The 15504-nt window shown below is 38.5% G+C and overlaps 1 protein-coding gene across 2 annotated transcripts in view; it reads right to left on the bottom strand.

The window, feature by feature from the left end:
• Positions 1-342: 342 nt before the first annotated feature.
• The window catches only part of LOC146365807 (glutamate receptor ionotropic, NMDA 3B-like), an 83512-nt gene continuing 68350 nt past the window's right edge, over positions 343-15504 (bottom strand). For both annotated transcript variants that reach the window (XM_084915716.1, XM_084915717.1), the window contains exons 9-12: positions 6922-7073; positions 5548-5712; positions 4207-4274; positions 343-3409 (exon numbers count right to left, since the gene is read on the bottom strand). In XM_084915716.1, the coding sequence (XP_084771842.1) occupies positions 2455-3409; positions 4207-4274; positions 5548-5712; positions 6922-7073 (1340 nt within the window). In that variant the 3' untranslated portion in view covers positions 343-2454. The remainder of the gene's footprint in view (positions 3410-4206; positions 4275-5547; positions 5713-6921; positions 7074-15504) is intronic.

The following is a 15504-nucleotide window of genomic DNA, read 5'->3' as shown; positions in this document are numbered from 1 at the left end:
AATAAAACTAATTGGTAGAAAACACATGTTGAGTCTGATTTGCTGCTATGCTCTTACACCCTTAGAGAAAATGCTGTTTCCTGATTACAAAGTTTTTTTTAATTAACATTTTTGGTTCTGAACTTTTTAATCACTTTGACACTTGCGACAGGACGAAGCAGCTTTATCTGTAAAAAGCATTAAATAATAAAAACAATTAAATACGGTTGACTAAGTTCAAATCCATTAAAGTAACTTGCTTGTAGTGTTTACTGCTGTTTCCTGTCCTTAAATAATAAGAAAAGCTCAACATTTTTTGCTATCCTTTGTTTCCATTCAAAGTATGAAATAATGCCAGAAAAATAAGTATATAAATGTTTATTTCAAAACATGAGAATGACCATTTATGGTAAAATTCAATAATATGCCCTATATAATTTTTATGACGGGTAACTTTAAAAGTATTTCTTTAAATATCCAGTACAACAAGCTCTTTCTCAATAAAGATTTAAAATGTTTTTTTTCCTCATAGACACCATGGGATGTGAACACAACCACTTCACACCACACCAGATTTTGAAAAATTTAAATGTACATCAGTACCATCATCAGCCATGTTAACTTTCACTGCTATCAATTTTTTCTTAAACTTGCTGTCAAATCCCCAGTGCTTGCTTAAAGAACTGAGAGACACACAAGACTGACTATCCCAATACAGTTAGGTGTCGTTACATTGTATAGTGCTGGAGCGAGTTCGTAAAACCTTATTTCCCAGATCCTCTGCTCTCCATGAGAACTGCATGGCAATATTCAGTTTCTGTCTGTCATTGTTTCTTCAGAAGTTGATTACTTAAATTCATCTGTTTGTCATTTTGCTGGAATAAAACCTGAATCCACACACTCGCCAGTGTCCATAGCCGCAGGAAGCAGGGATTCAGTGCCATCCAGTGGTGGACTGAGTAACTGAAAGCGAGTCCCACATGCAGCCAGTTTCTGAAGAACCTCAGATCTTCATAGCTCCCAATGGCTGATTTAAAGCATGGAACTTAATTTACGTTATAGAAAAAAAGTGGAGAAGAAAATGTGTAAAAGCATACATCTATTTCAAAGATATGTTAAAAAGATGAAATCTCACCCATCAGATCTGCAGGTACTGAGTAAATTGCAATCCACACTCAGTGTTTTTTACATGATTGTTTTAGTAATGAAAAATAGTGGATATATTTATTCCAAACCCATACCCCAGACACACGATTCAGAAAATTAAAGGGGTTTTTGATTTAGTATTGCACTTTTATAAAGGTGGTGTAGTCACGTGAGGCAGCTTATAAAAAAAGATGCTAAAAACTCAGCAGAGGCTGAGATGAACAGCTCTAGCATTGGCCAAACTAGAAAAACACAACACTAGAACCCGCATTGTCCTGACTGCATCTTTTTAATAGACCTTCCGTGGCCTTAAGAGCTAATATTTGTGGTACAAGCTTTGCTGAAGCTGAAGCTGAAATCCCTTATGTCTTTTAATCACTGGGTCAGGGGAAAGTCACCTTTTTTAACTAAACTTTTCAGGATATTTGGGTTTAATGGCTTTAAACTATTTCACTCTGCAGACTTTCAAATTATTGCAAATTCAAAAACAGTTTGTCCTTTTAAAGTTACTAGCAGAGGAGAATTACCATCTCACAAAGTGACGTATTGTAACAGGAGAGAAGCATATAAAAATATCCAAAAAGAGTATTTGACTCGTTGGGTATATTTACTGCAGAACAACATAAGAAAAGCTGCAAAGCGTCAATGCACGTAAGGCTTGCTTCAGTTTCATGGGATCTGGATTGTTGCCCCAAACGAGAATTGTTTTGGGATTGTGCAACACTTTTATTTTCATCATTCATAATTTTAGGAAATTATTATATTGGTTAATTGAAATATGCTATTTTGTTTCTTTTTCTTATCCTATGTATTGGATGTGTATGTGGATTCATTCAATTTTGTTAAAGTTAATTGTGATTCTTCTGTGCTTTTGCAATTATCCATATGTGCTTGTAGGCCTTTTCAGCCAGCACAACACACCACATTTTTGATTTATTATAGTTCCTACAGCGATTCCTCATGTGACCTACTGTTTTCCACAGTAAGCACCGTGGTTTCTGGATTCCCATTCCAGTTTGTCGGTTATGTATTAATGGGGTTACGTTCTGCTTTTTATTTAAATATTACATTGCTTAATTAATATTTCATGGATGACATCAGCTCTTCACTTGCAGAAAAATATTTTTAGTTGCATTTTTAAGTAAGTGTGGAAATAATTCTCAGCATGAAAATTATTAGGTTGCAGTAAGTAACATTGTGAGTAAACACGTACTGTTATAGTTCAGCAAACGCCACATAAATGTAACCCATACCAATAAAGCCATCTTCCCGCGGCTATGCAAGCAATACCTCACTAACCCTGTTGCAGTCCTACAGGTCAGGAGTTAATCAAGTCTCACTGCTTACAGTCGACTGGTTAGCATTTGTCCTCTCCAAAGTGTTCAGTGCACGTGATAGGTTAGCCTTCTGTCTGTCCAGGCTAGAAGTATTCCGTGTTTGGATAGTTGTATTTCCAGCACCTTGTTGGTTGGCTCGATTTCGCTCCAAACTAGTGGAAGTGCGCGACTGGACAGTCCTTTCTCCTATCAAAGTATTAACAGGGCGCACTTGGTTGGCTCTGCCTCTGTCCAAACTGTTAACTGTGTTTAACTGGCTGCTTCTCCCATGCTCCACAGTCCCAGGCCCACCTGACTGGTTAGCCCGCCCAGTCTGCTGATTATTCAGGGTTTGCAGCTGGCTGGTCCTGTCTCTCTCAGGGAGCCTGGGCTGAGTGGAGCTACTTCTGTCTGTATTAATAGTTTGTATCCTCTGTCTGTCTCTGTCCCTATCAAGACTAGTATCCCTGCGTACCAGTCCACTCCTCTCTCTCTCCAGACTGCTCTGGATCTCAGCTCTCCTAGCCAGAGCCTCTCTCAGCTGGGTGCGGAATATCTCGATCTTTGCCTGCAACTCCTGGAGCTCCCCTTCCCATAAGCTGGTCTGAGCACCTCTGGTTCCCATGGGAGACAGCACCAAACCTGTGGAAGCCAGAGTCGAGACAGGGCCCCCGTTGACATGGAGGCTAATCTGTGGAGGAGAAGTAAAACTCCCCAGGTTGCCAAGCCCCAACCCTCCGAGGCCAAGTCCAGGACGGCCAACCATCCCAGGCCTGCCGCGCACTGAGGCGGTGTGTGTGCGCAGGCGGTAGCTGTGAAGCGTTTCCAGGTCAAAGTGCACGCGTTTCTCCTTGGGTTCATTGGATGGTGAGGAGTTGCCCGTGTCCCCAGCTGACGTGGGAGGGGATGGTGGAGGAGGCTGATGCTGTTTCCTGTGTAGGGTGCAGTTCTCCGAGATACAAGAGGGGCTGGTGAAGGAGAGAAAGATCACAGCAAAGGGAATACACAGAATGAGATATGCTGTACTGCAATGCAAGGACTTTTATATATAATGTAGGATAATTATACCCAGTAAACCAAATGTAGAGTGTAGTGATATTATCTGACTTAACACTACATCTTTTGTCTCAATTATAATTTATCTGTTAGGGCTTCTTTTTTAAATTAAATAAAAGATTTAAACCCATTACAGGACTTTCACAAAAAAAAATCTCCTTCACAATTAATTTTGTTATCAAGTCATAGAAATGTAATAATCTGCCACAGTAGCACGAATGGTCTAACCTGCTTCTAATATGATTATTTAAGAAAAAAATAGTTTGACGTTTGGGCAAAATATGCTTATTCATTTTCTAGCAGAGGGTTAGATGATGAGATTGATAAGACTCTAGACTGTACATATGAAACTGTTAGCAGCTGCCAAGCTCAGATTAAACAAGATATAACGGCTTTAATTACTGAGCTTTGCTGAGAGGTGCTGGTAAGTAGATTTTATTGCATTTGGACAGAGTCTGCCCATTTCCAGTCTTTATGGCTTTATTTTTTAGCTTGCTGCTTCATATTATTGTTATTATCCAACTTAAAGCAAGAAAACAAATAAACATTTGCCTCCCAAAAACAAAAAGTCATGCTCTCTTTTTTTTATTTTTATGAAGTAAAATAATCAGTTTTTGCGCTTCCAACAACAAAGTGACATCTGTTAAACACACAAACAGAAGAAAATAGACAACATAGTGGTGCATTAATCACTTAGTGAATTCATTACTTTTGATCAAGGCCGGCCATTTCCTTTCCAACATCCTCATATGTGGTGTGCAGGGCTCTGTGAATTTTCTGCAAGCAGAGAAGATGATTAGTAACATGGAATCTGTTAAGACGCCATCAGATTTGAAATAAATCAGGAGAGATGAATTTGCAAGGGTTATTATTCTATCCAGCTGCAGAGAACATCTGTGACAGCCGTTCCTGCTATAGTGCACTTTTGAATAATTTACTCTAATAATTGTAATTCAGTGAGAGACGGTTCCTTTCTGCTCAGTGTTAACGCGTCAGTTCCTTGAGGCCTTTTTCATTTAAGTATCAAAATGCTTAGGTTAGCATGATCAAAAAAACAACTTTAAAGTGTGACTATGCTTTAATATTTCCTGCGGGAAATGAGGCTTATTCTAAAGATAAGAATAATATTGAGGGTCTGACACAGATGCCAATGCCTCATAGCGGAGCTTCTTTTGTGATGAATGCTAGAGGCTGCCCGCGAGTGGTTGCCCTTTTAGAGAGATGTAGCAAATGAATATGAGCAATATGAGCAGTCTTGATATTTACACTGCTAGTTCCATTATTCACTCAAAAAATGTTGCCACTGGCACCTCATTTGGTAATGGCCAGAGCCTCATAACAAAACCAAAATATGACCTTTAAATATTCAATTTGTTGTTTCTTTGGTGGATGTTGTCATAAACACATTTGCTGTCAGAAACTTTCTGCAATTCACATTTATACACTGACTTTGTGAAGAAAATATAACATATTTGAATTTTATGTAAAATAACGAATATTTAAAATTATTTCACAGATGAAATCTGTATAAATAGCTTCATATAACGATCTGTCTCTTCATCTGTCTGAGAAAAGGCTAAACAAACAAAGGCACGAATGCATAATGTGTCTTTATAAATCAATTAATAAAACACTGCCAGTGGTAAGATTTATTAACTTTTTACTTACAAATTGACTATTCAAGAACCTAATTTGTATTAATTAATGTAATTAACTTAATGGAAAGACATGTTTAATTGAATATGTCTGCTATCACAGACAATTCAGCTTTAGGAACATTTAGTCTAATTTTTGACTTTTTAATTTTTAACCAGTAGAGGGCGTTGGTTATCTGCAAGAAAAGTGTGAGCTCCAGGGGGCAAGGATGTCTCACCAACAGCAATATACATATGAGCACACATGCATATAGCCTTTGACTGTGCTCCTATGTGTGTCTTTGGTGTGCACGAGAGATCATGTGAGTTTTAAATGTCTGAGCATAACTCTTTGTGCTCAAGTGCATGGCATGTCTTGCTAGCATGAAAGATGGTGTGGCCTTATGTTTACTCACCTGGCTGGTGTGCAGCCAGTACTGAAGTGTGTGGCTACGCCGGAGGCGAGGGATGACCAGGTGATAGAAAGTGTGTTCACCTGCCAAGGTCAGCAAGGCTCCACCTACCCCCATGCATAACAACACGAACAGGCCTGAGAAATGCTGGATTCCCATCTGTAGAGTCTGAGGGGGCGGTGACAGAAAGAGAGCATGAAAGAGAGAGAGTGAGGGAGAAGTTGGGGGAGTGACACAGATTACTGAAGACTTAAGCCGACAGAGAGGAAAATACAGAGATTGATGATTTATATTTACATAATTACCATTTAGGCCACTTTTTGTAAACGAGCACTTGATATTCTGCTGTTGTGTATCTAGTTTGGCTGTGTAAGCCCATAAGAATATTAGTCAAGAGAAGAGGACAACAGCGTAAAAGACATTTTTGGAAAGAAAAGGGTGTAGAGCAGCACGGCAGCGGAGAATACGGGGGAGGCATAAAAGAGAGTAATAGAAAGAAACAGCAGTTTGCACAGAGATGGCAAAAAGAGACGATGGTTAATTGAAGAGCAGCTTTTCCCTATTTGATTTGCCTAAACCCACCCTGACATAATGTCTATCTCGTATGAGGCATTCATCGGCCTGGAGGAAGTGGAAGAGGCAGGGACAAGAGCAATGCTCTCTAATCATGTTTCCTCCACCCGACTCATTTCTGCACTGTCTCCGATAGCAATTAGCCCCATGCTGACACCACAAATTCATCAGTGACAACACTGACCTCCTTTTGCTCCTAATCCAGAGGGCAGGTTCACACCAACGCCTACATTGTTAGAAAGTAGCCAGCTCTCTGCACTTCAAATGGGATGAACAGTAATAGCTTTCCGATGCAGGGTGAAGTTAAGGTTTTCGTTTCACTGGAGAAACCTATGACTGCATAATTGCATTTGTTGCTATATTATGGTTTAACTTTGAAGTGGGATTTAAAAGAGATGGCCAAAGGGAGTTGAATAGCTTCTCTATTCGCAAACAAGAGATGTAGATACGGATATTTTGCTCTGTCTAGAGATTTCCAGTTCTTTAAAAGGAGTGCAAGTAAAAGGGAGGGCAAGAACTCAGTGTACTGTAGCACACACATGATACAAATAAGAATCGACACTCAGACTGTGCGTGCCTGTAACTCTGGTTAAGGTCAGTAAATAGGCCCGAGTTTATGTGATTGTATGTCTTTGTTTGTGTGTGTGTGAAAGTGTCTGTCAGTGTATGTGTGCCTAGCTGGCAAGCAATCCAGTCTGTGTCCCAAAGGGAGACTCATTTATAGAAGTACAGCAGCAGAAGGCTTTGCTTAACACACAACACACGTACACAATTCATGAACACACACTCCCACGGATGACTTACCTCAGTGACTGCAAAGACTCTCTTTCCGCAGGGTACAACCTTATACCATTTGTCATGTAGCATGTCCATGAAACCGTCAGACTTGTAGCGACTGACGAACTCTGACACATTACGGGTTAGAGGAGAACCCTGGGGAAGGCCAATACCATAGCCTGAAAGAGGACACAGACACAGATGTAAATACGTGTGCTAAAGGTAACCAACCTGAGAGCTACAGTCATGCCTCAGGAAGATAGTGTCTAACTCGGTGTTTTTTTTTTTTGCAGTAAAACCAAAGTCAGACAGTTGCACTTTGCCAAAGGGCAGATGGCCTCTGGAAAAAGAAGATTTACGGTTTACAGTCTTCAGATTGAATCATAAATAAACTATGTTTTCTGGCAAAGTATTTCCACCTATAGAGTGCAAATACAGTGTCCCAAGATTCACCTGGACAACAGCTCTGTATAAAAGTGGAAACCCCCCCCAGCTAAAGCTGTTGGAGGTTGTATTACAGAACACACAGTGGATCAACTTCAAGTATTGTGTTGTTTGAAGCTTCTTTCGATATTGCCCAAGAAGTTTATAACTACAAACTCTAATCAGATCTAAAGCATAGAAAAGATTAGATGTTATTCCCAGAGGTATAGCAATAGGTGATCAAGACACACAACCAAGTGGTCTTTCATGACCCGTGTGACCTTCAGGAAAATATAGCAGTCGTTCTTCATTAGTCTTTCCTTTTTAAAGTTCCCATTCAATTAATTTTCCCTACTAGTGCTTGTTTTAGATGCAGAAAGAGCTGCCAACCATCAGGGTTTCAAATAATTATTCTTAAATGTTCTAATTTAATATCATTCCCGCTGAGACACGATTTAGTCTTTTCTACTCTTTTATGTTTGTTTGGTTTCAGACTTCAGGGTCAGAGTGTAACAAGCTGGCAGCTCTGTCTGATATCAGTCTGCTTCTGTGTCTTGAGTTTGGGGAAGAAACCTGCTTAAATGCGCATAGATGATTAATGATTTTATCTCAGTAACTTAGATGTGTTTCAGAAAGATTTCCGCATATGTCCAAAACTTCCTGTGATTTCAAAACATGTCAAACGCATCAGTGATGAGCTTATGGAGCGAGAATCGAGGCTGATTTAAGATAAAATTATTTTCTTCTTATTCTGAGAGTAGTTAGTAAACTGGGAACAACCTTTCTAAACTCTCAGCAGTGCCTTAGAACTTGGTTTTCAGACATTTTGAGAAAGAAAAAACATCCTCATGTTGGAACTCTTCCTCCTTTTCCCATCTGGCGGAGCTGTATTAACTCAAAATTCATAATCATATTTTGGTGGATTTAACAAATACCCAGCCTTATTAGAGGCTTCTTCAATGAGTAATGGTGTGGTGTTTCTTTCTTTTCATGTTTTTATCAGGGGGATGAATGCACGTGTTCTTTGCTGCTGAAATAAATATACCTATGAAATAAATATACCTGTGTGACATGGTATGAGATTTTCTATGTAACAAAGTGGTTCTGGTGACAAACCCTAACAACATGAGAGTGGAAAGGAAACAAATTTAAGATTATATCTCCACAGTCTACTTTACTTGCTTACACAGTCTTCATCAGCCTTGTAAGTCGAAAGCTACGTTGCTGGAGAGAAAATATGCTTCTCTCCAACATAACTCAGAATGGAGTTTGCAGCTGTTTGGAATGTCAGTTTTAGAAACATTTATGATTCTTTGGATTTTTAATTCTATTTATGATAATGAAAATAGTTAGGTCTGCCTCTTGAGACCTTATAAGGCATTCTAGACAAGTTGTATATGTCACATCTGATACTCATTTCCATTCCAAATGCTCCAACTCCACCCCATTCTCTGTGAGTCAGGCCATTTTAAGGCTGATATCAAGTAGTCTGATCCCAGCTTAAGGAATGGAGTGGGATCAAATCTGACTCCACCCTTTAGAGTTCCTTCAGTGGAAAGTATGCAAATATACATATTTTACCTGACTGTTTCTTATGTTGGTTAGATTCCCTTTGGTTACAGTCACATGGCAGTGCTCAGACTGTGGTGATGAATTATTGTCTTGTAAATTACTTTTATGTAAATGAAATTCTCTTTATGAGGTCTTGGTCCAACACAGCATCTTGGACTTCTGGTTCTGCTGTGAGGAGTAAATGTAGTAGATGTAAAAATGTCAAAGTTAACTTCTTGTGTTATTATTCTTCACTTGTACATCAAACTTCCTTCTCTTGCCCCTCTAAATGAATGTTAATGGTGTCTTTTTTCCATTTCATTTCTGCTTTAGCCTTTTCTCCCTTAAATTTCACTACATTGTGCTCCACTGTAGAAATAAGATTTATAACACTATAGCATATTACTTTAGAGGTTTTTATAGGTTTTACTCCATTTGCATATCCTGTTTGAAATATACTTTAAAGTGAGCACAATCTTTCTAAATCTGGAACTAGACTTACAGATTCTGTAAAAAATAAAACACCTCCTTCCTCTCACCAAGCCTCACCAGAGCTACTAGCTGCAAAACACTTTTCAAAGCCTGATGCTGATCATCCACTCTGGGCTCACTTCACATTCGCACCCTCCAGTTACAGATACAAGACCTTATTTTGTTGAAAGGCCAAACAAAGGTTGGTTCCACTCCATGTGCACAGGAAATTGATACCATACTGATATTATAGCCCTTTTATGAATCCTGTTCTTCTGATGACAGTAAAAAAGAAAGAAAGCTGCCTTAGCTGCTCCCTTATTCACGAGGGGTCGCCACAGTGGGTAGCTCTGATGATGGTGTTCCTCTTTAATTATGTAAGTGTAGCTTTCTGTCGGAGGTAGTTATTGCATCACTTTCTTGACAGTATTAATAAGTACTTTTCACTTTCACATCATGGACGGTGAAGAAAAAACATCTTGAAGTGAAAAAAATACAGAATAAATAAAAGTATGTCTTTTTTTATCTGATTAAATATACAAAATGTCAAGATCAGGTATAGTTTTAGACTGTTTTTTCATACACTTCTGTGGAAGACTCTTAAGCCATCCTTCATTTCTTTATATTTTGCTAACAAGGAGCCAGAATATATATTTTTAAACTGGTGTAGAAGAACTACACTACTGGTGTAGTTCTTCAGGTTTTCTTTGATTCATTTTCACTCCAACCCTTGTATCTGACATTTTCAGATGAATTTTGTTTGATTGTTAAGCCACTTAACACTGACCTACAAATCATTCAAGCATAAAAGGAAATTGGACAAGTGGGGGACAAAAAAGGGGGTAACTACAAGACATGAATACTATCTGAAAGTCATTTCCTCAAGAAATAGGAAAAATTCCAGTAAAGAACTGGATCTGGTTAATCAGTTGATCCATGCACTGTCTGTAAAAGCCTCTCCAGAAATGGTCTCAGTGGAAGGGCGGCTGTGAAGAAGCCATTCTTAAGAAATGGAAACAGGGAAAAAAGAAATTTGAAATCTCTGGTTTAGATCATTGTCAATATGATTGCAGGAAGTCAGGAAAGAGGTAAAACATGGAGCAGCTTCTGTTATGATTTGGGGTTAAATTTCAGCCAGTGGCAAGGCTGTGGGAAACAGGGGTGCTGGGGATGCATCATGCCAAATGCAAAAAATAGATACATAAAGGTGTTGACTGCTCTGTCTTAAGATACCTTATAGTTGGAAGATACTACGAGGTTTCTAGTACACTTCACCCCAAGCTGTGCTCATGCACACACACGCATGAGTGTGCATATCAACACCCTCAATTCCAAGGACTTTTCTACAACTCTGGCCAGCGGAGATCTTGTCAAAACTGATGGAATTATGAACAAAGAAAAGTTCAGTCAGATTTTGATCCATCATGCACTAGCATCTGAAAAGAACTTGACTGGCAACGGCTTAATTTTTTCAGCATGTCAATGATCTCACTGTCATTGCAGTAAAAGCATACCTGGCTAGAAAAACACATAATGGAACACTATCAGTCATAGACTGGCCTCCTTAGAGCCCAGCCCTCAACAGTATTAAAGCAGCGTGGGATCATCTTGACAGAGAATAAAAACAAAAGGCAGCTGACATCCAAAGAAGAGCGTGAATGTCCTTCAAGAAGCCTGGGGAACTATTCCTGAGGACTACCTAAAGATATGACAAGCTTGCCTGAGAGAGTTCACGCTGTGTTGAAGAAGAAAGGTGGTCATACCAAATACTGACATCCAAGCTCATAAGAATTGCGCCAACTCTGTTTCTGCCTTATATACTGATATACTATGTTTCCATTTATTTTTGCACACTTCATCACCATTTCTTTTTTCCCTAGCAAAATCATAAGAAATGAGGGGTAGTCTGAAACCTTTGCATAGTACAAATCTTTTGCCCATTACATGCTATATACTGATGCAGTCATTGTTATGTTCCAGAATGCTGTTGTAATGCTGCCAAAACAAAGTTGAAATGTTCTGTAGAATATGAAAACAATAGATGCAATCATTTGCAAATAATTTGCACCTTATTTTTAGTTAATTTAGTTTCAAATATTGTTTCAAATATTGAAACAAAAGAAATTCATTTTGTTCATTTTATTTTATAAAAAAAAGCTAATTTTAAATTTGACAGTACCAACATTCATGTGCGCTGATGCTGGTGGAGTCCAAAGGTGATCCTCAGCCACACCATGTTTTCATGTCTATGAATTGTAAATTGTTTGGGGTGAATGACTCACCGAATGGTTGGTCTGCACCATAGTCTGCCTCTGCCATTTGAATCCATCTGCTCAGTGGTCATTCATCACCCAGTGATTTCCACTTCAGAATGGTGCCTGTTTTAAATGCAGTGCTGCCTCAGAGTTCGAAGATCACGGCCATTCATTACTAGTTTCAGCCTTATCCCTTTCAGCCTTATTTCTGGATTCTCTGAATTTTTAAATACTATTTACCACAGATGCCAAAATCCTATTTTGTCAAGTATTTTCCCATGCACCGTTTCAATAGTCATGTCCTAGATAGAATAGAAAGTAATATCTCTGTTTTTCTTTTTATGCCAAATCATCTTAATTATCTAATTAAAGTTACTGTGTGTAAAATTTTCGCCACTAGATGTCAATAGATTGCAGATTGGTGTTAACTGAGTTCTGTTTTCTTACCTTGCCCAATTCGAGTGCATAATCCCAGCTATGGTGGCTCCTATTAGGACAAACTTAGACTGTGCACAGACTGTACGGCATAAGAGCTGGGCTGAGCCAGTGTATTTGTACTGCTGTCTGGACCGAATCTGGATCAACCCTAGATTTGTTCCTTGACTGTGCAGGCTGTCTATCCTCTGTTTACCTCAGCTGCCAATGCCGGGTGAGAAGCATCCACTTTTATTTACTCTGTTGGAAACTGTAAAACCTTGTGACAGGAGTCCAGTACGAGTCCAATATGAGTCAGAGATGCTAATTCTGACCGATGACAAGGATACTGAGGTGAACTGAGGATATGCTGAACTTTTCTGTCAGTAAGACTGCTGTTCTTGCTGCTCGTAGCTACTGTTAGCGGACTTTTTGGACACTCAAGCCTAATATTAGCTGGCATAATGCTAGCTTAAAACCAGCTGTTGTTGTATAGCCAGCTCTTGTCATCTGTCCAGAAATGGTTGCATATCTAATTTGCTCTTCTTTGCCTTTGGTGTACTATTTATAAGGGTTGTCTCTAGCCACATGAAGTAAAAAAAAAAAAAAAAAAGACTTATTCCACCAAATACGATTAGTTGGAAGGGACATGTCCTTTTTGACTGCTGCATTTAAATTTAATGAGAAAAATGGTGGCTTCCACAAACCCGTGTCTGCTCCTACTATATGTGTTTTTTAATTGTTTATTTGATAACATAAGATAAGATAAGATAAGATAAGATTTGATTTTGTTGATCCTACGCTGGGGAAATTTTTGCGTTAGCTCAGATCAGGTACAGATATCAGAAGGAAAATACAAAAAATACAAATAAAATACAAACAAATAAAAATAAGTAAGATAATACACTATATACAACGGTAGCATACACAGTATGTGATTATGGATATGGTTGTGGAAATATGCAAGACATAAACTATATAGCTTAACATAACTATTCTACCACTACTATTCCTATGTACATGCACACGCACATGTACACACTTGAGACAGCATCAGTTTGTTGGAAGATGTAATTACACACTAATCTAAGTATATTTGTGAGCACAATATCTTTTTTTCCCTATTAAATAACCTAAATAAAAATTACTAACTGCACCTTTAAATGGTTGTAAGATACTCCATTAAATGTGTTATTTTTTTTGCATAAACACAAATTATTCTGTTTTTTATTACCCTCTTACTACTTCCCGAGGTTTAATGTGATTTGTTGTGTTTGTACAGTTTTTAATGACTGCATGATTGTAGTTATATTCATTCTTTTACAAATCCTCCCGGCTTTGTTTTTTTTTAGACAAACCAAGGGGTGTACAGTACAGTTCAACTAGAGTTAAATGTCACAGATGTGAAACTGATAGCTTAAAAGGTCTATCAAATTATGCAGCCAGTAATGCAAATCATTATTGTAGTGCATTAAATATTAATCTGTTTTTTATTTATAGAAATTGTTTCTTCGTCATCATCATTAATTGTTTGGTAATGCCTTAGAAGTTTCCCCTTTTGCTTAAAACACCACCAGCAGCAGTTGGAATAATGAGAGCAGACAAAGCAATAAAATACAGAGTAGTTACAGCAATAAAATTATATAACTCCAATATTTTTAATTAAGTCACAGACTTAAGTACAATCTTCCACCAGTGTTTATTGCTTTAATTTCTATAGCAGCACATTCAAGTGTTGTTTAATAGCTGGAGAGGATTGCCTCTCTGCCCTTCACAACTTACTCAAAAGGGATCTGTTTTGCATTACGACCACTATTTCTACAGGTGAAAAGTGAAAGAAATGTGTTCCTCAGCTTTGACTCAAAAGAGAAGACCCTCTTTAAAATGTATTGCTATACCAAACCTCCAGGGATTGTTTGTTTCATTTCATCTGTACTGCAGTCACAGACACAGTCATACCAACAGGGGTTTTGTGTGTGTCTCTGTGTGTGTGTGTGGCTGGCTCAGACTTGGCAGCTGTTTGTCAGTGTGTTTATGTGTGTGTATGTGTGTTATGGGGCTGTCAAGGTGTATGAGCCCGATGGGGGTTGTGGACAGAAACAGAGAATAGCGAAGGTTCACGTAGCTGTCACACTCTGCTTCCTACATGACAAAGACTGCCAAAGCCTCCATCTCTTTGCTCTTTCCTTCCTTTACCGACCCTTCCTTTCTCATTCTTCTTCCTTTCGTCTTCTCTTCCCCCCTCATCCTTTCTCTTTCCCCATCCAATGTCTTTTCTCTCCCACCATTGCCGCTGGTCTCTTCCTCTGTTAGTCCACTCTTTATCTCTGTCATCCCTTCGCTTTCGTTCAATTTCTGCTTCAGTTCATTCTTCTCTTTATCTCTCGGCTCCTCTCCCGAGTCCACTGCTTTGTCTCTGTATGTCTCGCTCCTCATGCTTTTTTTTTTCTTTCAAGCAGACAGAGAGCATTTTTCTGTCATCAGCATATCTCCATCCACAATTCTTTAGAGCACTCAGTCAAATACTGAAATGCAAGTGGGCAGTCACTTGTCATTTGTTTTGATTCTTTCCACCAGACGTTCACATTTTCACTGTCACTCAAATCCCCCCACACACTCAAAGACACACCGGTGCCCGTCGAGTTTTACTTAAAAGCACTGGGTTTGTAAAAAGCTCAGCTTATTTCAAAAACACAGATGATCTGTTCAACCTTTACAGTTACATTTTTTGTAAAAAGTGCATTTAATATTGGGTTCGTGTTCCCCTAAGCACACCAGCTTATTAGTGAGTATGGGCTGTATTAAGTCACTTTCATGGCTCATTGCCTACATTCATTGCTGTTATTGAGGTTTGACTATTTGCAGGTGTTTTACTCTTACATTAGTTACTGTTTGAAAAGTAAAGCACATATTTTTTTGTGCACAGGTGGATTTTCTTGCTATTTTGTAGGTGTAGTTTTTCCAATTGTGTGAAAGCTACTAAGAAGGAAATTTAAAGTACAGTTGGAGGAATATTATAAAATATATATCAAGGTGAATAGATGATCCAAATGAGTAAAATAGAGAAAGACTGTGACCAAGGTGCTAAAGTTGAAGCTTCCAAACAATAGCCAATGTCATGGTGCCTACAGCCATCATTTATATAAAGTCCAAGAACACGACCTAAAATTTCACTGAAGAAAAACAAATGGATTTGCTGTAAATTTGACTTGTGTTACATTAAACATCAAAGAGCATACTCCCTATTTCATGTTTTTTTAATGTACTTTTACTTCAGTTTTTTGGAGATACAGTAATTTAATAAAAAAGTTTTAAATACGCCCTACTCTCCAAGCAAAACGTGAAATGTGGACTCTCTAAATAAATGTATAACGTTGTGTAACCCTGCATGAGTTAGGCAGTTACAAACTCCGGTGCTTCTGTGAGAGTGGTTGCATCAATTTAGTTTTTCAGCAGCATCTCCTAGGCAACATAAATAGCATGTGTTATCCCACCA

This window comes from Perissodus microlepis, chromosome 19 (genome assembly GCF_051167445.1).
Source record: "Perissodus microlepis isolate ML-2025 ecotype Zambia chromosome 19, ASM5116744v1, whole genome shotgun sequence".
In the NCBI taxonomy this organism is placed as follows: Eukaryota; Metazoa; Chordata; class Actinopteri; order Cichliformes; family Cichlidae; genus Perissodus; species Perissodus microlepis.
This window is presented reverse-complemented; position numbering and strand designations above follow the sequence as displayed.